The following is a 23,593-nucleotide window of genomic DNA, read 5'->3' as shown; positions in this document are numbered from 1 at the left end:
AATAGTAAAAATGTTACTCTTGTTTTCTTAATGTGGAAACAACCAATGTTTTTCTTGTTTTTGAAAAATAGGGCACTTTAAGGGTGCTGCTGGTTCTTTTGCATGATTTTCCTGAGTTCCTTTGTGATTACCATTATGGATTTTGTGACGTGATCCCACCTAATTGTATCCAGCTAAGAAATCTGATCCTGAGTGCCTTCCCAAGAAACATGAGGCTCCCAGACCCATTCACTCCTAATCTGAAGGTAAAGTTCTAAATAGTTTTAAGGAAAAGAAAGTTGTTTGTTAGTATTTTAGTCCTTTCTCTGCTAAGAGAGGTAGATGCTGCCCCCAGAACACACATACCTACAAGTTACCTGTTAGATAACGTTGCTCTTTGCGGGGAAGCAGTTATGTTATTAAACCTGATAAAGTATGAGACTGACTGCTTCTGGATATTGGTTCACAGTATTTGTCTAGTTGCTGTTTTCAGTTTTTTTATTAAATTTAGCTGTATTTACAGAACCTCAACCTAGGTATTGGGCCAGTCATTTGTTGGGTGGCCCCACTAGTGGCAGAGCATTGCAGAATAGACACTAGTAATGCCATATTTCATAGGTGTGTATTTGCATTTTGTTTAAACTGTCAAAATAAAAGAAGGGACTGTTTTAAGATCATACCACCCCTTACATGGCTACTGTAAGTTTTATTAAAGTAGAGAATATGATGTCTTACTTTGCTGGGATATCTTTTCAAAGAGTAGGGCTCTTGGTGAGCAAAGAGTCTCATTCTGTATTTTAAACTAGACTTCTACAAGATACCTATTGTGCCTCATTTTAAGAAGGATAAAATAGTATAGAATGAGAAATTACTATCATTTTGTATATAGGTACCTTTGAGTAATCTGTTTCTTCTAATTAATAACATTTTGCTGTGCAGCAGAAATTAACACATTATAAATTGCTGTATTTCAGTAAAATGTTTTTAAACGATTGAGTACTCTTCAAGACAAAATTTTATATAAACAACTTTCTAACATAGAGACAGTTTGCTATTAAGGCCCTACAAATGCTTCTGATTGTGATTCTTGTATTTGTTTGTGGCAGGTGGATATGTTGAGTGAAATTAACATTGCTCCCCGGATTCTCACCAATTTTACTGGAGTGATGCCACCTCAATTCAAAAAGGATTTGGATTCCTATCTTAAAACTCGATCACCTGTCACTTTCCTGTCTGATCTGCGCAGCAACCTACAGGTAATAATTGGTTTGACTGAAACCCTTGGTTGTGTCTTTATAGAAAGTACTTTATATGCATAGTTAGTCCTGTGCATGGTCTCATTTCAACCTGCTTTAAAGGTTTTAAAGCACATTGTCATTTTTAATGGTTAGATGAGATTATATTATACATTTTAGCATAAGTACATATATTCATCCTATACATCTATAGCATAATCTTGGAAGAGGCAGCCAGGGAATGGACTGGTTTTCTGTAAGAATAGATTGCTGATAATCGCTCCCATACTCTAATAAGACTTCTAAATTGGATTCTAATTCAGTTTGCTGTATAGAAAATGATTGAAGCTATATTATTTTTCCGGTCTTCCCATACCAAGAAACCACATCTTTTTCCCTCTTCAATTTTTTTTTAAAAATAAGTGAGATAATGCATATTTTGACTTTATAAACTTTATTTTTGTGCTGGTAACTGTTAAAGCTTTAGTGTCCCAAGGGAAATCATACCTCTTTTATTGACACACTATCTTTGAGCATCTGTGTATTTGTTACATAACCATACAAAATCAAAGCAGATTTCTAAAATTTAAGTCACAGAGAATATTGGGAGCAGTTCAGCTTTTCTCTGAAAGTCATAAAAAGGATTCTTAGAACTATCGGTGCCTAAATCAATGCTTAAATCACTATCGGTGCGAGTAAGTCAGGAGCTTTCTGTTTTGTTCACTTAGGTATCCAATGAGCCTGGTAATCGCTACAACCTCCAGCTCATTAATGCACTGGTGCTCTATGTAGGGACTCAGGCCATTGCACACATCCACAACAAGGGCAGCACACCTTCAATGAGCACCATCACGCACTCAGCTCACATGGACATCTTCCAGAACCTGGCTGTGGATTTGGACACTGAAGGTGAGTGAAGCCAGCCAGTTCTCAGAGTCAAGTTTTCTGTGTATTTGGTCATAGTCTGGTCCTAAAAATACTTTAAGCCACAACAGAGAATGTTCTGTCAATATGATTATAGGTCTGGCTGATTATTTAATTCAGTAGTATCTGCTCAATGCAGAAAACACAGAAAAGCGTAAAGGGGGTAAAAAACCATCCAGAATCCTTACCACATCAGTTAATATTTCAGTATATACGAGTGTATTGTTTTGTTTTTTTTAGTGTAAAAATAAACATTTTTTTTACTAGCCTCTCTAAAGATAGGCTCACTTGTTTTGCTAGCCTGCTTTTTGTTCCAGCATTATTGGTGCCTCTTTGCCAGGCAGTATGTTACATATTCCATGTGTAAAGAAAGATTAATGAATAGGACTCCCCCTACCTGCTTTGCAAAATGTTCACCTTATAATTTCTGGTGTAGGTTATCTCACGTGCTTAAACTACATCTTTTGGTCTGTATTCATTGTATTAGAGACCCAAGTAGGTGGTGACCAACCTACTTGTCCTGCTTGTCTTGGCTTTTTCCGCTATGGATCCTTGAGAGGCTAATTTTAAGTATATGTTGCTGCTACTGCTAAGTCGCGTCAGTCGTGTCCGACTCTGTGCAACCCCATAGACGGCAGCCCACCAGGCTCCCCCGTCCCTGGGATTCTCCAGGCAAGAACACTGGAGTGGGTTGCCATTTCCTTCTCTAATGCACGAAAGTGAAAAGTCAAAGTGAAGTCACTCAGTCGTGTCCAACTCTTAGTGACCTCATGGACTGCAGCCTACCAGGCTTCTCCGTCCATGGAATTTTCCAGGCAAGAGTACTGGAGTGGGGTGCCACTGCCTTCTCCAATTTTAAGTATATACTACTTGCACATTTGTGGCAGGGGGAGGGGGGGGCGGGTCTGAGACAGCTTAAAAATCAAGATTTAACACAGGTAAATACCACTGCATCCAGAAACCAACAGCAAAAAAAGAGGGTAGTCTCCAAGGCAGTGTTGAAGCTCACTGTGAGTAATACCAAGCAGACACAGACAACCAAATCCAGTTAAGATGAGGCTAGCTTCAGAGTAGAGACTGGGAACCCTTGGTGGGTTATCCCCAAAGTAAACCCCTTATAGAGGGACTGTGAGGTCAAAACTATTTTCATGATGAAACATTTGCGTTTTTCCACTCATTTTGTTACTAGTGTACAGTGAAGGTTTCCAGAGGCTACATGAATGAAATACCATACTGGAAACAGACTGAACAAAAGGGCAGAAATGAGAATCCAATAGAATGTAAAACACTGACACTCTATATAATAATAAAGTTTTTTTGGGGGGAAATACTTAAATTTTATATTTACATGTTATATTACTATGCAATAGTTCTCAAAAATAGTTTTCAACTAAAAAAATTTTTAATGTGGAAAATAGTGAAGTAAAAACCCACAGAAATGAAAACTCTTTGGGTGTCCAAGTCCCACTGGTTGAAACAAAGGATAACATGACAGCCTTTATCAGAAATCCAAACCCTAGCCAGTCAGAATGATTCAGCCTTTGAAGAACAAATTCTCGCTAAACTGTCTTAATTTCTAGGTCGGTATCTCTTCTTGAATGCAATTGCAAATCAGCTGCGGTACCCAAATAGCCACACTCACTACTTCAGCTGCACCATGCTGTACCTTTTTGCAGAGGCCAACACTGAAGCTATTCAAGAACAGATCACAAGGTAAGACAGAAGTCTGTTTTTTGGAGTTTCTAAATGGAACCTCTTCCCTTTTATTATGAATTCTGAGTGTTTTTCCTATGGATTCCGTGTTCACCGAGTATCTGTGTTAAATGCATGTGTGTTCAGGCGTGTCTGATTCTTTGAGACCCTATGGACTGTAGCCCACCAGGCTGCTTTGTCCAGACAAGAACACTGGACAAGTACTGGGCTTCTCCAGACAAGAATACTGGAGTGGATAGCCTTTCCTTCTCCAAGAGATCTTCCCAACCCAAGAATGGAGCCCACATCTCTTGCATCTGCACAGGCAGGCAGATTCTTTACTACTGAACCACCTTGGAAGCCCATGTGTTAAATAGTTGTGAACAAAAGGACTTGGTTCCTGCCCTCCTGAAATAGTCTGATGGGCACCAAAAAAACCCCCCACACACAAACAGAATTACTAATCATTGTTAAAACCAAAAAGTAGTTGTCAACACAAGGTGCCAGTACTTTTATAGATTAGGGATTTTTCCCAAGTGGTGTTGTCAGCATATTTAACCTGAGTCCTGAAGCATCAGGCCTTTCAAAGGCCAGGTTAAAGAGCTTAAACTTGTCTTCATTACCTGTAGGTAGTAAGGTTTTAAGCAGGAGAAATAACAGGATCATACTTGTGTTTTACTAACAATAGTTAGGAATCTATTACAGATTGCTTGGACTATATACAGCATTTGCAAATTAGGAAATGGGAACATCCTAGTGAGAGATATACAGGCAAACTTAAAGAACTGGACCAGACTTCTTAAACTTGCCCCTTCACATATTATTAGCTTCTAGGTATTAATATTCCTTAGTTTTATATACTAAAAATTAATTAGTATTATTAGATGTTTAGATGATAAGTCCTTTTTGTGATTACATATAAAGCATCAGTGAACATCCTTGTACTCATGTCTTCGTTGCTGTGCTTTATTTACGTCTTTAGGATAAATTTAGAAGTACAGTTGGTTAGGTCAAAGAATGTAAATATTTAAGCCAATACTGACTGCCATTCAGAAGAATCATCCCCCCCAGTTTACATGTGTACTAGTAGCATTAAAATCCTTACTTCCTATTTGAGTATTTATTCTTTAAGTGATTACCTTCTCTGTGCCATGTAATCTATTATCTATTACCTTAGTTTTCTAGGCTCAGTAATGGGAAGAGGTGGGGTTCAAACCTACTTTATGTAATTCTAGGATCTATTTATGCTAACTTCTGTATATCCACCTTCCTTTTCTAAAGCTAATAGAGAAGTGGTCATGATCTGGTGTTTTCCTGTGCATTGATGAACTTTTTCTTCCATCCTCCAGGGTTCTTTTGGAACGGTTGATTGTAAATAGGCCACATCCTTGGGGTCTTCTTATTACCTTCATTGAGCTGATTAAAAATCCAGCATTTAAATTCTGGAACCATGAATTTGTACACTGTGCCCCAGAAATTGAAAAGTGAGTCAAAAGTAATTGTTTTCATTGTTTCAGTCTTAAGACAGGAGAAATAATCATTTGATGGCTTCAGCTTGGGTGGGTGATTAAGAAGGGAGTAGTAGCCAAAATTAGTAAGACACAAGGTTTGGTCAGGCCTGAATTTTTCTCACCAGCTTGTACTTGTCTTCATTCTTCAGGTTATTCCAGTCCGTCGCACAGTGCTGCATGGGACAAAAGCAGGCTCAGCAAGTAATGGAAGGGACAGGTGCCAGTTAGATGGAACCACATCTCTGTTGTAAATGTGTCTGCCTGGAGGTCCCACTGTACCAAGTTCATAAACTGGCTGAAGATCCTTTCAGCTCTTCCTGACTTTCCCGGCCCTTTGGTTCTTGGGTATCTGCCCCAATTACTGTTTGGGTCAGCTACCTGTCTATGTGGACACGTTCCAAAGTTTAAATGCATTTTTTTGACTCTTGGCCAAAATTTAGAAGATGCTGTGAATATCATTTTGAACTTGTGTAAATATATGAAAGAGAAAACCTTTGTCTGAAACTTCCTGGGTTTGTGCAAAATGTGTTCAAGGCAAGTAGGTAAACTGGTACCTGCCCAATTTATAATGGAAGGAGCTGCTGATGCCATGCACTTGTCTGGGGGTGGGGTGGGGTGGGGACGGGGCATAGCGCCATGTCTTCTGACATTCCAGGTGTCCCAAAGAATAGCAAGAAAGCCAGTTTAAATATCGTGTAACTTTTTTTAAAAAGTATGGACAGGGACCTTGAAAATCACCAAGTTGTTTTTTAAAAATGTGGACAGGGACCTTGAAAATCACCAAGTTGTTTTTTAAAAATGTGGATGTGTAGAATCTGGTATGCTAGGAACATGTGCAGAGTTCACATTTGAGATCCCATGGGTTTTTTATTTTACCTCTTCCCCACATCTACAGCTTGCTGCTGGGAGAGCATCATTTTCTCTTTGCTGCTGGAGAACACATCCTCTTGGGCCCTGTGAGACACTTTTTATAAAGGGAAGCCAAACCAGGCCTAAAGCTCCCCCATCTCTCATTATAGTAACTTGTAAATTGTGCAGAAAGGAGCCAAATAGTAGGAATTGCCCTTCCCCATTATCCCAGTGAATGGCCATACAGGCTGAGTTCAACAACAAAGTCAAAAGGACCAATACAGCCCCTTTTGTAAGGATTTTGAATGTTTTGCAAGTATATTGGTCCATGTGTTGTATTTTGTAGTCTTTCTAGTTCCTGGCTTTAGCCTCCCTACTTCTATGTGTATGCATACTGTAGTCACACATTAAAGTTATGACACATGAGTCCACTGTGCCTTTCTCAGTAGCAGCCAGTGCTGGTGGTGAGAAGGAACGTGGACCACCCAGCCTTCCCATTGGGCAACACCAACTTCTGCTGAATGCTAGGTTTTTCCACTACCAATGTAGCATCTTTAAACAAGGAAGTGATTTCTGTGTAGTGTTTTCCTTTTCCTTTCTCAAAGTTAACTGCACCAGGTTTCTGTGGTTAAATTCAAAATGCCCGTTTAAAAAAATAGACCCTCATGGCGTTTTGATATAATTTTTAAAAGAAAAGGAATAGGAGTAGGTACATATTTTATATTTATCTCACTTGAAATATATACAAGATAAATAGAAATCTTACATGGGGGCTTGTATGTCACTGGTATCTTAGGCTGCTAAGGAATTAAAATAACTGCTCAGAGTTCCAGTAACATAGCTTACTAAATCCTCCAACAGGAACAGTTTTTTAAAAAAGGGAAAGTGGTTGCTCAAGACCTACCAGGTCTACTTTCAAACTCCATGTTATTAAATGCTGCTGCTAAGTCGCTTCAGCCGTGTCCGACTCTGTGCAACCCCATAGACTGCAGCCCACCAGGCTCCCCCATCCCTGGGATTCTCCAGGCAAGAACACTGGAGTGGGTTGCTGTTTCCTTCTCCAATGCATGAAAGTGAAAAGTGAAAGTGACGCCTCTCAGTTGAGACTACAACAAAATGTATCACTATCACATTTCTGCTTTGGTTCAAACTCGATAACAAAACAGCTATAAAGTTTATCAGTGTTAGTAACAGCAGCAATTCACAAGTCTACTGCTCCCAATCCTTCAGCATGTCACTCTTACCTTGGCGTACATCCTATTTTAATTTCGCTACTTTTCCTTTTGGTATTAGTACAAAACACAAAGCAAAAGATCCAAATTTTACTTCTTTCCAAGTATCCGTGCATACTAGCTTAGCATGAAGTTCCTCTTCGGGATACTCCTTCAGGCAGAAGGGAGCCTGCTAACGTGTCAGCTCCAACAGCCGGTGTAGAATCATCTTCTGACCATAACGCACCTGTAAGGCTTGCTGTTCCCTCCAGCTAAGTGCCGCATAGACCTCCTTATTGCTGAGTAAATCTTGCTCAGTTTTTAAGTCTGTGGCATAGGTTTGCAGGGTCAACAAAACACTGTCCCGAAGAAGCTGTCTCCATGATGCTTTGAGTTTGGGGATATCTGTGATTGTCAGGCTGTCTTCTTCACTTTTATCATCTTCCCATCCATTCTGGTCTTTAAACTCTGTGAACTCCTCAGCAGGCATGCACAGTACCTAGAAGCAACCATGGGGCCCTTTAAAGTAGGATGTAATACTTGCATGTTTCTGAAACTGATTCAGAGAAGCTGGCCTATCCTGGCAGCATTTAAGTGTACTCTGTCCAGGCCACCTTTCTTCTCATCTAGCTCTAAATACTCATTTTGAGCATGTACCTTGAGTGTAGTGGCCAGTTCCTCTTCAGTCAGTACCTCTTCACGCCCAATCACAAAGGCTCCCTCTTCCCCTACCATCTCCAATTTGCATAAGAAATCCCAGCGTTCATAGAGTAGGAGCCTTTCAGCTTCAACTTTTGTCCCTATAGATAGAAGTACTGGTGTGAAAGTCTTGGTAAACCCAAAACCTCATTTCTCCTTAGTCCACAAAAAGGGGGCAGGATAGACACACACTGGTGTCTGAGTTAACCACTCACCCTGTAACGCGGCTTCACGAACAGTCACCATCTGAATGTCAGCTGTGTCATTCGTGTTGTCAGGATACGGTTCAGCAAAACCATACATGTGAATCAGTTGCCAGTTAGCCATTTGCCCGTAAGTGTTGAAGATCTCATGGCCTTTAGGAATGGGCTGAATGGCCACCATCCGAAGACAAGTCTGGGGTGGAAGGGTTCAGAAGCTGGGGTCAAGCCCTTTCCAGGCCACCCCTAAGAAGACGACTTTACTTCCTAGGAAAGTATAGTTCCCACCAACAGTTATAGTTCAGCAATGAGGCTGATGCTATACCTACCAACATTCTACTTTTAGTTAAGATCCTGTGCTGTAGAATAAAACATTTGAGGCTTACAAAAGTCTAAACAGCCCAATGCTTTAGTAGGTGAAACTTCTGCTCAGTCATCTCAAGCACTTCAAAAAGCTGCTAGCTTTAAAAAATGAATTAAGGAGGACCTCCGGGTGGTCTTGGTGGTTAAGACTCCAAGCTTCCACTGCAGTGAGGTGTGGGTTCCATCCCTGCTTGGGGAACTAAGATCCCATGTGCCTCACAGTGCAGCCAAAAAAAACCCAGATCAAAGGAAATTCACTGGTGGTTTAGAGGTTAGGACTCAATCCCTGGTTGGGTAACTAAGATATGCACAGCTCTGCAAAAAAAGCCAACAAAAAACTCAACCCAGATCAAAGTAGGAACAGCAAATAGAGACAAGGTTTTAAAAATAACAGCCATTTCCTAATTTTTAACTCCATAAACTTACATCTTTTCTTGCAACTTTCCACTTAGCAAATAGAACAGATATAAACACAGTCCTGGTATCATCTTAAACCCTTTCTTAGGAACATCCCCTCTTCTGAAAAGTACTGACGCTATGGCTGTTGCAGATTGTTGTCCACAGGGCCCTGACACAATCTCAGCTCACTGGCACTGCACAGAACAGACCTAAAGCACCAAAACAATGGCACAGGTTTAGCAGAGGATAACCCCAACTTTCTTTGAGGGCTTTGTGTTCAAAGAACTTCACTGTAATATGCAAGCAAAGTACATAGCAGAGGAACTAATTTCACCTACTGATTTCTAGTATGAGGAGAACTGAGCCCATTTGGCTTAACTGCCAGGCCAGCATGAAGAAGACATTGGTTCGATTCAAATGCCCAAGCATCAAGGCACAGAAACAAGAACTGGGAGGGATCCACTCACTGGAGAGTATTCTAGATTGGCATTGTGATTGGCTAAATGGTTTAGTATGTCTGCAGCAGGCACCATCAAAGGGGAGTTTGGCTCCTTTTCATCCTCCTCTTCCTCCAGTGGTTCCTGAAAGCTGCCACAGAGAGAACTTGGCTAAAGCCCAGTGTTGGGGTGGGGCTCACTGTTCTTTCCCTTCTGGTCACTCAACAGAGTTCTAAAGAAGCGAGTCCTGTGCAAGGCTCTACTCACTGACCTGTAGGCCATCACAAGAGCCACGAGCTGGCGGTAGAGTTCCAGAGATCGGACCCTGGGGCTGAAAAGATCGGGGTGGGCGTCCATGAAGGGCAGCACAATGGAATAATACTCGCTGCGGATGTTGACCAAATCCTTCTCCACGGCCTCGGGTACGCCTGTGCCCTGCAGCAATCGCCGGCGCTCCTCCTCTGGCCTGCAGTGACACCCCCACCCGGGTTCTTCACCCAATCTACCGAGACTAGCGCTTGGCACCCGTGTCCCAAGGGCAAGCGGTTCGAGCCAGGCTACGTACGGTGTTGGCGTTCCCCAGCCCCTTCTACGGCTCTCACCAGAACATGGGGTGCTGCAAGCGGCCCAGCTCGGGCCAGAGCGCAAAGTAGGGGCTCCAGGGCGAGGCCGGGGCCTGCATCTCGTGGAGTAGCGCCAGCAGCAGCGGCACCCAGCCCGACTGGCTCTGCAGCGCGCCTCGCTCTGGGGGAGACACGGAGATTAGGGACCCCGCGGGCCCAACTCGGCGTCTCTCCACCCCTGTCGGCGTGCCCACCTCGTTCCAGCACACCGCTGATGGAGCAGGTGTGCTGCGACAGGAGCGCGGCCCGCGGCACCGCGAACAGCAGTTCCCCGGGCTGCACGCTCTCCCGGGCCACCATGCCGTAGCCGGCCACCGTGCCCTGCCGGCTCACCGCCACCTGAGCAGAGAGAATGGCCCCTCAGAGCTGGCCCGCGCCCGCTTCCCCGCTGCACCCACCTCCCCCAGTCCCCCTCTCACCTTGGGACTCAGCTCCAGTCCCACCCGCTGGCACCAGCTCAGGAAGCTGGCCACCGGGGCCGGGTCGTCGTCGCTGCCCGCAGGCCCGGCCACCTAAGACAGGCAAGCGCAGTGGCGCGGCCCCGCCCGGGACAGCTCGCTGGGGGCGGAGAAGAAGGGGGCGCGCGCGCGGAGGAAGGCCCGGGGTTGGGGAGGGGACGCGAAGAGCGGCGAATGACCCGCGGCAGGCCGCGGAGCGGCGCGCGAGAGAGTGGCGTGGCGCGGTGGAGAGGGGTGCACCCGCGCCGCCCGCCGTAACTTACCCGCCGGCGCTTTGCCTGGGTCGCCATGGTCCGAGGGCGCGGAGCCTCAGGCGTCTGTAGACCCGCACCGGCGCTTCCGGCGTCCGGGGGGCCGGGCTTTCGAGGGCGGGGCCTATGTCCCCGCCCCGGACAACGTGACTTTCCTTTCGCCTTCGCTCGGAAGACAAGCAGGCATTTGCACTCAGCACAGAATCGGACACGACTGAAGCGACACAGCAGCAGCAGCAGCAGCAGCAGCAGGAGCTTTTGAACTGTGGTGCTGGAGAAGACTCTTGAGAGTCCCTTGGACTGCAAGGAGATCCAACCAGTCCATCCTAAAGGAAATCATTCCTGAATATTCATTGGAAGGACTGATGTTGAAGCTGAAACTCCAATACTTTGGCCACCTGATGCGAAGAACTGACTCATTGGAAAAGACCCTGATGCTGGGAAAGATTGAAGGCGGGAGGAGAAGGGGACGACAGAGGATGAGATGGTTGGATAGCATCACCGACTCAATGGACATGGGTTTGAGTAGGCTCCGGGAGTTGGCTATGGACAGGGAGGCTTGACGTGCTGCAGTCCATGGGGTCGCAAAGAGACGGACACGACTGGGCGACTGAACTGAACTGATATCATTCCGGCTGAAAACATCTTTGAGGCCAAGTGTCCGCAGCTGGGTTTAGAAAACGTGCGGTTGGGTGCATGAAGGCGTGTCCTTTTGCCGCCTTGAGCGTGGTCTGAGCCAGGCACAACGCTTTCCCGCGTAGGTCTCTGACAGCAGAGGTAGAAGCCGGGTTGAAGTGCAAAATTTGGTTTCTGGATGCGAAGGGAAGGCCTCGCGAGAGGTCGGCTGGGAGCGCGAATAGAGCGGTTTGCGCAGTTTCGTGGGGAGTGGGCGGGGCTCCCCAAACTAGAACAGACCCTGTCTTGTTTCTGCAGAGTAGGAGGGGTTTGCTTTTATTTACTTGGTTCTTTAGTAGCTGACAAACAGCAGGATAGTGAATGAATCGGAAATGGTGGTTAAACACGGGGAAATAGCATGTCGTTAAATTTAAGAAATTAAAGGCAGCGAATACAGAGATTACAGATCTGGGTTTTGAAGTCAATTACTGCCAAGGTCAGCTCCCACTTTGGTCTCTTATTAGGGCAAATTCAGTTTTCTCAGCTGTGAAACTAGGATAATTAATATCTACCTTGTGGAATGAGACAAGATCTGGAAATACAGAGATGGATGGAAATGCCTGTCTTCACTCTAAACGTTCAACCCCACCTAAAACCCAGGAAGCACCAGCCTCACCAGCTTATACTTTCAAAGCTTCCCACGATGGGCATAGCATCACCATACTCAAATTTTTCTTATTACTTTATTAGTTTTTCAGCACAGTTCAGTCTTTCTACGTTGACAAGGGGTTTTGTTTTACATTTTGTCATCTCAAAGTCTCACGACATCAGCCACCAGAATACACAAGAGTAGGCTCTTCACTTTGTACAGAGAGGAAAATAATAAATTCCATTAAAAGTTCACTTTGACCAAAGAAGACACAACCTCCGGTGGAAAGCCACACGTGGGGGTACCCAATATACATATATATATATATAATGTATAGATATTTATAGATATCTCATCTGAAAGAACACAGAAAAGAAATCCAAGTTTCACAGCGCTATCTACAATAAGGGATTAATTCTACCAGCTTTTCAAACAGTCACATTCGATATTCAGAGGAAGCACGTGAGTGAACAGAACTGGGGGCAGACTAACACTCCACTGGGCTCTAGAGCAGTCTAGAGTCATGGCTTAAGAGTATAGAAGGGGAGACGTGTGCAGAGGAAATGTGGGTGCAGGAGTCCCCTCAGCCCCACACGCACCCACCCCCCTCCACAGTCCTGCATTTTTCATTGCCCTCTTCTCTTTGCTCATTTGGGGGCTTATGGCAATTGATTTAGGCTCAGAGACGAATGGCTTCTGGTTTCTGGGCCCGGAGATTCTACCTGGTAAGGTGGGTGGATAGGGAGTATATGGCACAGTGCTGGGCTTCAGGTGACAGGAAGGGGCTGGGGTGTGTGGGGAGCTTTGCTCTTCTGCCTGGCCCTTGTTCACTTCAGGAAACATTACCTCCCACCCCCGGACCCAGCAAGCCCCAGCTTAGGCCTCCTCCACCTGGCTAGGATGGTGATGTGGGACACCTCGGACCAGTTTTCTCCACATGAGCTTGCTCAGTGATGCCTACATGAAACGCTGGCATAGCTTGACGAGAACTCTGTCTAGAAATATTTCTAATGACCTTGGCCACGCTGCTGCTGACTGAGTTGTCTTCCATGGAACCTAGGGGCAAAAAGGGGGGTCTCTGAGGGAACTCTATAGGAACTCTGAGCCGCCACTGTCTGCAGGCTTCCAAAAGCAGTCACCACGAAGTTCTCAGAAGTGTACCCAACACTCAAAGGCTGTCCCAGCCTTTAACCTCAGCCTGTCAGCTCCCTATGGAGGCAGAGGACCAGGTGACGTTCTGCCTCAGGGCCTTGGCTCAGCAATGGGCCAGGGCCAGGAGGTGGCCGAGGGTGGGGCTGGAAGGGACAGTCTGTGGGGTTCCTGCCCTCCAGGTCCTCCGTGTTCTGTCTTCCTCAGGCAAAGCAGCCCCGTTCAGCCCCTGCCTGGCCCTACAACACCAGGCTTGCCAGGAGAGCACCCGCAAAACTGCTGCCTGGTAGTAGCGCCCCCTTGTGGCTGCTGTTCAGACGATTGTCATAGGTGCTAAGACCAGACACAGACGTGCTCGGTGTTGGGGCTGCTGGGGGAAAGGGGCTGGCTCCTGGTTCTCACTCCAGCGCTCGAGCTGGACCCCGTGTTCCTGCTGGCCCAGAACCCACCACCTCAAAACCTCCTCCCCATCTTCAAACCTGCCTGGCCCAGGGGTCAACCCATGCTTTGACCCAGGATGTTATCCTGGATCCTGGTCAGAGGAGGACTCTGAGTCTTTCCTGAGCTAATTCCCTTCCCTCCCTGGAACAGTGCCTTTACTGTGCCTGGGCCTTGGGGAGTCAGAAGAGAGGGACTGAGTCAGCCAAGTTAACGAGGTTCGTGAGGGGAATGAGGTGGGGAGGAGTGAGCCCCTCAAACCATCTGGAGACTGTTCTGCTGCAGCATCTAGACAGATCCCCTCTTCTTTTTAAACAAAAGAGAAGTAACCCCATTTCCTCCCCTTCGCCCTCACAAAAATAAAGGGGAAATGAGCCGCGAGAGGGTGGCCGTGGGACATCGATGCGGGTGAGGGGGCGAGTGGGCGTCTTCGTGGGACCGGGGCTTCAACAGGACACCTCCATGGTGTGGTTGACCTGGCCCAGCCCCTCGCTGCTCTCCGAGTGGGTGCAGGCCTGCGGGCGGCTGCCGTCCACCGAGTTGGCGCTGGTGAGGGACGCTGTGCGAGAGCGGGCAAGACGAGTCATGCTGGCCGAGGGCACTGCGGACAGAGAGGGTACCGGGGGTGAGGACCGGCCAGCAGGGCGGGCACGGGCACGTGGGAGAAGGGAGAAGGATTTACGCAAGCAAAGCGGCCAGCAAGACCCATTCTTCCGACGAAGGCACGGAGGCCCATCCGCAGCCAGGGCTCTACGGTCATGCAACGCCAGTGACAGGGAGTGCGCCCAAGGGCTGGGGGCCACAGGGGCCAGCAGGACCCTCCTCACAAGAGCGGGCCAGAGCTGTGGCCCCAACGGGGCAGCAGCTGACGACCAACCAGGAGTCCTTAAGCCCGGGGAAGGATGGGGCATTCTTTCTAATTCTGCTTCCCTCAAGAAGACAGTGGGGCCGGGAGGGGGGAGATCAGTTCTGTAAAGAAGGGCAAGGTGTGGTAGCCTCAGACGGCCCTCAGTCCATTATTCAGAGAGTCACACAAGTGAGATAAACTCGCAGGGAGCAAATGCTTCCTTTCTGACCTCCACTGGCCACCTGTCCAGCTCAGGCGTGGCTTGCCCCTGACACCTCTGAGAGGTTCTGGCCCCAACTGCCAGGGCTCTGGAAGCCACGGGGCCCCAGGGAACCTAGAAGCATGACTGGTCTGAAGCCCGGCCACTCCGGAGCCCTAACCGGGATAGAGCCCACGGAAAAGCGGCACAAGAAGTTTCCACAGCAAGATGCGGCTTGGCTGCAGCACTGCATAGAGGGAGGAGCAGGGGGCCCAGGGCGCCGGAGGCGGGCGGGGGGATCCATGCATCAGGGGAGGGGCTGCGGGGCTACCTGCTCCTCCACTCAGCCTTCGGTCCTTCAAGTATGCAACTAAGAGAGAAGACAGAGCCAGGGGGCGGGGTAGGGGAGACACAGAACACGGGTGAAGAGGAGGTTGGGCGAGGCCTGGGCGTTGAGATGGGCCGGAGAGGAGAGGAGGGTACAGAGAGGCTGGGGGCAGGGCCGGAGCCTCAGGGGCCCCCTCCTGCACCCCAGAAGGAGCCACTGATGTCAGTCTGCCCCGAGGAGCCCAGAGAGCAGGGTGGGGCACTCATCCGCCTCTGCTTCTCCAGCCCGGGCTGCAGTCCTGGGGGCTCTGCCGACAAGGCCTTTGAGGACTATAACCTGTCCCCGCACCCTCACCACTCCAGTGGGCTCAGTATCCTCGTGGATAGAGGCCCATGCATGTGTGCTCAGTCGTGTCCGATTCTTTGTGATCCTGTGGACCGTAGCCCGCCAGGCTCCCCGTCCATGGCATTCTCCAGGCAAGAATACTGGAGCGAGTTGCCATATCCTCCTCCAGGGGATCTTCCCAACCCAGGGATCGGACCCAGGTCTCCTGCATTGGCAGCGGATTTTTTCCCCACTGAGCTGCCTGGGAAGCCCTGGATAGAGGCCTGTATGATCTCTCAAGTCTTCCCAGGTCTTGAGCTGCCTGGTGGTATTCCTGCCAGGGCCCAGAGAACAGGTCCTGGCCCTGACAAGCACCACTTACCCACCCGTCCCAGCCGTGTTCTCCAGGCACCTCCGGGGCTCTGTGTCCCCGCCGGGTCTCACTGTGGGGCTTGGCCTCTCGTTGCCCCGCTTGTCCCCAGACAGGCTGCAGGGGGGCCCGGTCCCCTGGAGGCCGGGAGTTCGATTCCTGGCTGGACTCCCCCAGTCTTTCCCTATAGGCCTGTCCTCCCAAGGAGACACAAGCTCCAGAGACTGAAGTCGAGGGGGAAGAAAACAAATTCAGGGAGAGGAAGTCTGCTTCTAGGAGGAGAGCCAGGCATAAGGGGGAGATGGGAGGAACTCAGGGATACGCCTGTGTCACTGAAGGGCTGTGTGTGCATGCGGGAGAGGCTCACGAGCAGGGTCTCACCCCTGCACGAGGGGAAGCTGGAGGTGGTAGGGAGCCGGTTCCACCCACCCCACGGCCCCTATGACCTCGGGGTCTTCAGGTCTGCTGCCCCCAGGCTTGGCTGCTTTCAGCTCTCCTCACACCCAGATGGCCTCCCATGCCTTCCCCAGTTCCCAGACTCCAAGCCCGCTTCTCTGCTGCCCCTCTCACCATCCAGCACCTTCCCAGCCCTTCTCGGGTGCTGGAGGCCCAGCTGGGGGCATGGTGTGGATGATTCACCCCCCAGGCAGGCTTCCCCGGCAGGATTCAGCTCCAGGCCTGGGTCCCCCAGGGCTGGGAGAAGAGCCCCGCCACCCAACAGGCCCAGCCCTGCCATGAAAACAGTGCCCCAAAGCCTCCCTCTCCAAGGGCACGGGAGGGCAGGGGTCAGCCCGGGATCACCGACTTTACAGCCTAGGCGAAGATGCCCTGGAAGTCCGCAGGCACAGCATCTGGCCTGGAAAAGGACTCATGCTCAGAGCCCCCACCTGCTGCCTGCTCCCTAGTCAGTGGGGGTGTGGGGGGGTAGTACACTTACTGTAGCCCATGCCTTGCAGGAAGTATTTGAAGGCTTCAGTCAGCTTCCCGGGCTGCAGGGCAAGGGACAGGCACAGGGTCTGATTGGCGGCCTGGGATTGGGGGAGGGGGGAGGTCCCGCCCACCCTGGGCCAGGTAGGGGATGGAAGGAGGGCCAAGAGTCTCACCTGTGTGACCTGGGGGAGACCCCCGGAATCTGCCATCTGCAGGGAAAAGAGGGGGTGAACTGAACAGGGGCCACCTCCCACCACACCTTGCCTGTCCCTTGCAAACCTAGGCAGGTCCTCTGATCAGACACATCATCCTGCTCCCGCCTTGGCTGGGACCCCTCCCTTTGGGGGGGCCCGTGGTGGGGAGGGGGAAGCCTCACCTTCAGGAAGGTCGTGGTGGTTGGATCCAGTTTGGAGTTGCACTCGACCTGGGGACAAGGAGCAGCTTCAGCATGTGAGGCACCTGAGGGTGTCAGGGGCGCCCCCTGCCCCAGGTGCTAAGGCAGCTTCTCTCCTCAGGGCTGGGAGACAGGGAGGGAGTGCAGGGGGCAGACGCAGGCCAGCCAGCACCTCCCTGGGCACCTTCGGAGAGGTCAAGGCCCTGGGGATCTGGAAGCGGCTTCCTGAGGGCCTGAGACCCTCTGTTCCACTCACCACTGCTGGTGGGGTGGGGGCTGGGCCCAGTCCTCACAGGGAGCCAGGGCCACCTCTGCAGGAGAAGCTGGAAAGCACTAGGGACCCCAGGAGTCAGGGGTCAAGGTGGGGGAGAGCCAAAGGTCAGCAGGAGACCTGAAGCCTCAGAAGCTGTGGCCCTGCCTAGGTTAAGACAGCAGGCACAGCCCCACCCCCGCTCCCCCGGCCCTCGGGCACAGGGAGCGCGCAGTAGTCTGGGTGCGCACTGGGCAGGGGGGCTTCCCTGGGCATTCCTGAGCCCCGGCGTTCTGTGCTAAGGGGGACACGCACCCCCAGGCTGTCAGAGTTCCAACAGGAGAGGTGACACACGGTCCCAAATGTAACGGGGGTATGTGCTCCTGTGCTCACAGATTATTTCATAACCAATGAATCAGATTTTAGAGAAAAGAGAGATCTTAGTCTCTGGGCCTAAAATGGGTCGAGACTGCAGAGGGGCTGCACTGCTGTGGGGTGGGCAGAGGGAATCAGTGGCCTGGTCCTGGCCCCAGGGCCCTCCTGTCTCCAGGCTTCCCCCACCTGAAGGATGGGGTCACTCCAGGCAGAAGTGCATGGCAAGATGGGGGGAAGTGGGATGAGGAGCCCAGCAGCCAGTGTCCACCCCGAGGCTTCCCGGGGCTGGGTCAAGGATTGGCCTTGCGGACTAGGAGCAAGTGACCCCTTTACCCTTGCCTCCCACCCGCACAAGGACACGATCCTCACTCACCACACCATCCTCGGCAGGTGCGTTATCCCCGACCACCAGCATCACGGGGCAGCTGCAGGCACAGAGGAAGAGGGCCGTCTGGCCTGGGCACCGGAGCAAGGTGGGGGGCAGTGTGTGCAAGGGCCAGGTAGGCTGGAGGGGGAGGGCCACTCACCGGAGTGTCTTGGCGTTGGGCACTGTCCCAGGCCGGCTAATGTCTAGGTCTCTGCGGCTGCAAGGGGAGGCAGAGGCGGGCAGCCCAGGACGGGATCCCGGGGCGGGGTGTTGGAGCGTGTCCCTGAGCCTGACCTGCTATATTTCAGCCGTACCCAATCCCTCCACATGGCAATTACGGCCCAACATCCCTCCAGGTGCCGGGCTAGTCCCAGACTTGGGGCTCATGCTCTGGTGTCTCGACTGTGAGACAGATCCTCACGGATGCCATTGGTGAAATGGGGAGATCCCAGACTCCCCAGCTCATGCCAGGTGGGCCCTCACATTTGGCTGTCATCACGGGCTGTGACCACCATTGTGCTGGGAGTCCGGGCCTTAGAGGGAGGCAGGCTGGGGCTCCTCTCCCTCCCCAGTGTTTCTCCAGCACCACACACACAACAGGGGCTCAAGAAATATTTGTAGGAAAAAAGAGAAGGAAGGACATGCCAGTGGGAGCTGCAGGATACTCCCCTGCAGGACTAACCCCAAGGGGATCCATCGAGCACTTCATCCCCCCTCCTCTCCACTTTGGGCTGTCAGCACTGAGGCTCAGGGTGGTGGGGGCAGGGGTGGCGCCCACATCCCCCGCTGCTCCTGCCAGCAATGCCAGGGGTGGAGGAGGAGCGGACAAGCCCTGCTCGCCCTCTGCCCCTCCAAGGGTGTGACCCTGGGCAAGAGGTTCCACAGTCTGCTCTTCTGCCAGCCGGCCAGCGACCTGCTCCTCCCTCGGACGGCTGAATCAGGGATCCCCCAGCTATGTGAGCCCTTCAGTCTTGGTGCTGCCATCTGGCCCCCCCGCCGCCGCCCACACCTGTTGTACATGTTCCAGAAGAGCTGCAGGTTGGCCTGGTTCACCACGTTCGAGATCTGCTGCCGGTAGCTCTGCACCAACTCTGTGTTGCTCACCAGCTCCTCCTGGGTCCCGGGGGACGGGGGACGGGAGGAGGGGAAGGGGGCGGTGAGCGGCATCCATGGAGGGAAGCCACAGACAGGGACGTCAGAGTGGGCATCGCAGAGCAGCCCTTGCCCCACGCCCAGTGATGGTGGGGAGAGGGAGACAGCAAGACTGTCGTGGGGAGCCCATGACCTTCAAAGGCGAGGGAACCCCTCCCAGTCCTCAGTGCCGCAGTCTCCTGGCTCACCGCAGGGCAGGGGTGCGGCAGCTCAGCTCAGATGCTACATCCACTACCGCTCCCCGCCCCACCCCCGGCAACCAGGCTCTTCCGGAGGTTCCTAGCCCGGCCACCCCACTCCTGCATGAGGTCGTCCCGCACACCCTTACCTGGCTGAAGAGGTGGGATAGCACCGTGTCGGGTAAAGTGCTGGTCAGGCCGGAGAGCTGCGGGCCGGGCAGAGGCCAGTTTAAGAGACGCCTCTCAAGACCCCCGGCTCTGCCCCGGCCCCGGCTCCGCCCCGCCCCCCCTGCTCCGCCCCCCTCCAGGTGGACCGCGCTCACCTTGGTGGCCGCCCAGTCGATCCAGCCTTTGCCGTTGGGGTCGATGTTCATCAGCACCAGCCCCTCCACCAGGTCGGGGAAGATGAGCTGCCGTGACAGGGAGACAGGGCTTGAGGGGCGGGACGGGGTCCAGGGAGCCCCAGTCTTTCCACCTAGAAAGCCAACTGTAAAATTCCAGCCCTGCCTGTCTCGTGGGCGGTGGAGGGTGGTAAGGGTCTGAAGAGGAGGACGTGTTCTGTAAGGGCTTCCAAGGTGCAATCGATGACCAAGTGCCTTCAGCTGAGAACTTGCGCCCCTTCCAGCCCTGCTCATCCTCCTCTCCACCTGGAACTTTTCACAATCCTTTTATTTGGAATCTATGCCTATATCACAGTTTTTCAGCTTTTAAATATATCTTTGAAGAGGTTCCCTCATAGCTCAGTTGGTAAAGAATCAGCCTGCAATGCAGGAGACTCCAATTCGATTCCTGGGTCGAGAAGATGCCCTGGAGAAGGGAAAGGCTACCCACTCCAGTATTCTGGTCTGGAGAATTCCATGGACTATATAGCCCATGGGGTCGCAAAGAGTCGGACATGACTGAGCGACTTTCACTTGAAGAGGTTACTATTCCAACACTGAGGACTAAGCATATTCAATAAAATATTGTTTCTTTGCTTTCATAGAAAAAGCCCTAGTGATGTGAAGAAACTGAGCTTTCCAAAGCCTGTTCTGCATTTAGATATTGTAAAAGAGACTGGAGTTTTCTGTTCGACTGACTGCCCGTGTTTAGGAGAAAATGGTAATATATACATACTGCGGTCATGTCAAGGTTGTCTGGGGTGGCAGGGAATGACTGACAGTCAACAAGGTGGTTAAGTACTGCAGTCGAAACTGGAGTTGAAAATTCTTGGTCAGTTTTTTTGTTTTATTCTTTGTTTTGAAGAAAGAAATACTTTGATTCCTAAAAATTAAGGTTTTCTTTTTCGAGATGGAAAGCTTGTGGGCTCCTCCTGCCTGACATGATGTTTCTGAAATCTGACTTTTTTAAACCTCAAAACTTAACATAAGAGTAACTGTTCATTAAAAAATGATTCATGTTTAAGTATTACTCTAATTAGTGAATGAGGAATTAAGATAATCCTTACTTAGCGGCTAATTAGTTGTATAGCTTGTTGGTTTTGGATAATGGTTTGAGCAACTTACAGACTATAGTGTTTTAAGGAAATGTATGAAAAAATTAACTTTTTTTTCTTAATTTCCTTGGAGGAAAGAAAAAAGGACTTTTCTAAGTGAAGAGGAAGTAGAGGGAGGAGGAGAGGAAGAAAGAACACAGAAAGTTCCTGCAGGGTTACCCCCTGGGGGGACCAGTCCTGGGATTTGCTGGGCCTGGGGGGGGGGGTGGGTAGACTTACTGCAAACTTGGCCAGCACATAGGCTCCGGCTCCCACTCCGATGCCAATCACGTACTTGAACCTGACAGAGAGCATGCTGGTCACTCTAGGGGTTTCTTTTCCCGTGATGGCCATCCAGAGCAGACCCAGCCACAGCCCTGAGCCCTCAGCTGGAAGCTGCTGGCTCTGTGGCAGTGGTGGGCACCTCCGGGGTGGGGGTGGGGGACTGGGCAGGGACTCACCCAAAGTGCTGTACCACACTGGGGAGCATGGCAGCCAGCTGCTCCATGGAAGGGAACTGGTACCTGCAGGTGAAGCAGGAAGTCAGGTCCAGAGCAGCTGGAGGTAGGGGGGCCTAGAGAAAGCTGGGAGCAGGGTTCTCTTGGTACCTACCCCTGAGGAAACTGTGACGCCCCCACCTGCTGACCAGGGGCGTCCACGTGGCACACCACGAAGTGCTTGGTGATCTCCTGCATGTCCTCAAAATTGAAGAAGGTATTGAAGCACAGCTTGTCTGCAAAGACACAGCTCTCAGCTCTGGCTGAGCCAAGGAACTGGGGAAGTTGCGGAAGGGATGGGGGGGATGGGGAGGCCCATGAGGCCCGTGGATGCTGGGAGGGAGGTTGAGACAGAGGTGATGATCAGCCTCATGGTTCAGCGGGGAAACTGAGACCCACATGGCTGGAGGCATAGAGCTAAGCGTGAGTGGGGATCCACACAGCCCTGTGGGGAGGGAGGGGGCCTCACTATTCCGGCAGACCTGAGGCAGAGGAGGGCACACTTACGGTTGAGCCCCACGTCATGGTAGGTAAGGATAGCTGGGCGGTTGCCCTTGGGAGAGCCCCGGATCACCACGTGCAGAAGGCCATAAGGCGTCTCAATGTCATGTTCCTGGAGAGGAGAGACCGCGCTGGACCCTCTGGGCAACTCCTGGCTCTTCTGGGAAACGAGGCTGGGGAGCAGCCTGGGGGCTGCTGGGCCTATGGTGGGACCTTCACCCCTCCCCCCATAGGGTGGGCATCCCCTTCTCATCACCCCCAGCTGCCCCCGGAGAGGACAGACCAGAGGGCACATCCTTCCTCACGGGTGTTCAGCACAGGGGCAACATAAACTGGGCTGCACGTGAACATTCTTGTCTCCTTCGCAAACCAGCCAGCGGGGCAGCCCAGCCCGGCTGCACTCAGCCCTCCAGGGTCCAGTGAGGCCCATTTTTCCTCATCTCACTGCAGTCCTCTGGGTCAGCTCTGCCATCCCCACCGAGTCCTGCCCTCATCATGATCCCCCTGGACTCAGAACCCTGCAAAAGGGCTGCAGCCCACCTAGAATCCACGATGAAGACCCCATGCCAGCCAGTCCAGCTGCCCATCCCCACAGCTGTCCCTGTTTCCACCCCCAGGCTCTCGCTTCTGCCTCTCTCAGATCCCCAAGGCCTCCCTCGGGCAGGGCCAGGCTCGACACCATCCCCTCCCCCAAAGGCCTTCTGCAGTGGCGGCTCTGGGCTCCTCCTGGGTCCACCCCCTTGGGTTTGCTGCTCGAGGTCATCAGTCCTTCAGGAAGCAGGAGCTGAGTGCTGCAGGTTCAGGAACCGCTCTGCCCCTTACTGTGTGACTCTGAGTGGGACACACACTTCTCTGTGCTTCAACCACCTCTTTCTGAGCCATCTCATGGGGGTTCAGAGAGAACTAGATGAGCTGATACCTGGCCCCAGAAAGGGGGCTGCCGTGGGTGGGCGCATCCCCTGAGCCATGCTGGCTGGTCTTTCTGGGAATTGGTCCCTCTTGGCCACTCACGGGCAGACTCCCAGAAGGTCTGTCAACGCTGAATAAACTGCCCTGCCCTCCCAGGGAGAGTCTTGGGGACTGCAAGAGGTGGGTGGTCCCTTCTGGGGAGTTGGAGGTCAGGCTGAGGTCAAGGAGAATCACCATGTGACTGAGCACCTACTGTGTGCCAGGTTGAAGGAGTACTTTTCCCCACCTTTTACGTGGAGGATGCCAGGACACTCATATTCAGAGAGAACCAAAGTTTCTGCCTCCGACAAGAAAGGGGAGCCTTAGGTGACCGGCCTTCTTGGGTCTAGGCTCAGAGGACCACTGCCTGGTCCCGTCTCCAAAAGGGAAGGACGGGTGGTGCCAACCTTGGGGCCCAAGGCCACACCCCGGGAGCCACACTTCTGGGGTCCACAGCAGCCTCTGCAGGGCCCAGCCCTGTCCTTCCTCACTAGCACTTCCTGCTCAATGACCACTGACCAGACACTTTTCACATACTTTCTGTTTACTCACAGAGGAGGAAACTGAGGCTGGCCAAGGAGCACTGACTTACCCAAGGTCAAGCTCAGAGAGGGCAGGCAGGGTGGGCCTTGGGGGTGCCTCTCTCAGGCTGCTATTTCTGAGGAAGAGATCCAGCTCCACCCCAGAGACTTCTGAGCAGACCCCTCCCCATAGCTGCCTATCCCTGCTGGGGGGCCCTGCCGCGTCCCCCCCCCCCCCCAACCTCCGGCCATGCT

General features: G+C 51.4%; 3 protein-coding genes across 25 annotated transcripts in view; 1 reads left to right on the top strand and 2 right to left on the bottom strand.

The window, feature by feature from the left end:
* Nucleotides 1-5,845, top strand: part of CNOT1 (CCR4-NOT transcription complex subunit 1) — an 82,921-nt gene extending 77,076 nt beyond the window's left edge. For all 15 annotated transcript variants that reach the window (XM_061387386.1, XM_061387389.1, XM_061387384.1 and 12 more), the window contains 6 exons: nucleotides 72-245; nucleotides 1,086-1,235; nucleotides 1,943-2,123; nucleotides 3,719-3,851; nucleotides 5,180-5,314; nucleotides 5,491-5,845. In XM_061387386.1, the coding sequence (XP_061243370.1) occupies nucleotides 72-245; nucleotides 1,086-1,235; nucleotides 1,943-2,123; nucleotides 3,719-3,851; nucleotides 5,180-5,314; nucleotides 5,491-5,569 (852 nt within the window). In that variant the 3' untranslated portion in view covers nucleotides 5,570-5,845. The remainder of the gene's footprint in view (nucleotides 1-71; nucleotides 246-1,085; nucleotides 1,236-1,942; nucleotides 2,124-3,718; nucleotides 3,852-5,179; nucleotides 5,315-5,490) is intronic.
* Nucleotides 5,846-7,498: 1,653 nt separating this feature from the next.
* On the bottom strand, nucleotides 7,499-12,070 carry SETD6 (SET domain containing 6, protein lysine methyltransferase). 2 transcript variants are annotated; one of them, XM_061387399.1, is made up of 9 exons: nucleotides 10,844-12,070; nucleotides 10,542-10,634; nucleotides 10,317-10,461; nucleotides 10,102-10,243; nucleotides 9,771-9,965; nucleotides 9,530-9,650; nucleotides 8,316-8,496; nucleotides 8,059-8,201; nucleotides 7,499-7,900 (listed from the first exon to the last, which is right to left on the bottom strand). In XM_061387399.1, exons 1-9 carry the CDS (start codon nucleotides 10,868-10,870, stop codon nucleotides 7,595-7,597), a joined length of 1,353 nt encoding a protein of 450 aa, XP_061243383.1. In that variant the 5' UTR covers nucleotides 10,871-12,070; the 3' UTR covers nucleotides 7,499-7,594. The 2 variants fall into 2 exon arrangements, with proteins under 2 accessions (XP_061243383.1, XP_061243384.1); XM_061387400.1 differs by having other exon boundaries at nucleotides 9,771-9,830.
* Nucleotides 12,071-12,170: 100 nt separating this feature from the next.
* NDRG4 (NDRG family member 4) overlaps nucleotides 12,171-23,593 on the bottom strand; it is a 42,690-nt gene continuing 31,267 nt past the window's right edge. For 3 of the 8 annotated variants that reach the window (XM_061387395.1, XM_061387394.1, XM_061387397.1), the window contains 13 exons: nucleotides 21,876-21,981; nucleotides 21,484-21,604; nucleotides 21,333-21,395; nucleotides 21,112-21,172; nucleotides 19,721-19,807; nucleotides 19,547-19,603; nucleotides 19,076-19,179; nucleotides 18,227-18,283; nucleotides 18,073-18,124; nucleotides 17,057-17,104; nucleotides 16,854-16,889; nucleotides 16,688-16,739; nucleotides 12,171-14,283 (listed from right to left, as the gene is read on the bottom strand). In XM_061387395.1, the coding sequence (XP_061243379.1) occupies nucleotides 14,129-14,283; nucleotides 16,688-16,739; nucleotides 16,854-16,889; nucleotides 17,057-17,104; nucleotides 18,073-18,124; nucleotides 18,227-18,283; nucleotides 19,076-19,179; nucleotides 19,547-19,603; nucleotides 19,721-19,807; nucleotides 21,112-21,172; nucleotides 21,333-21,395; nucleotides 21,484-21,604; nucleotides 21,876-21,981 (999 nt within the window). In that variant the 3' untranslated portion in view covers nucleotides 12,171-14,128. The other 5 variants (XM_061387391.1, XM_061387390.1, XM_061387392.1 and 2 more) reach the window with 2 other exon arrangements.

The sequence above is a fragment of the Bos javanicus genome, chromosome 18 (assembly GCF_032452875.1).
Source record: "Bos javanicus breed banteng chromosome 18, ARS-OSU_banteng_1.0, whole genome shotgun sequence".
Classification (NCBI taxonomy): Eukaryota; Metazoa; Chordata; class Mammalia; order Artiodactyla; family Bovidae; genus Bos; species Bos javanicus.
Note: the sequence above shows the minus strand (reverse complement) of the source record. Positions and strands in the feature narration are given on the sequence as shown.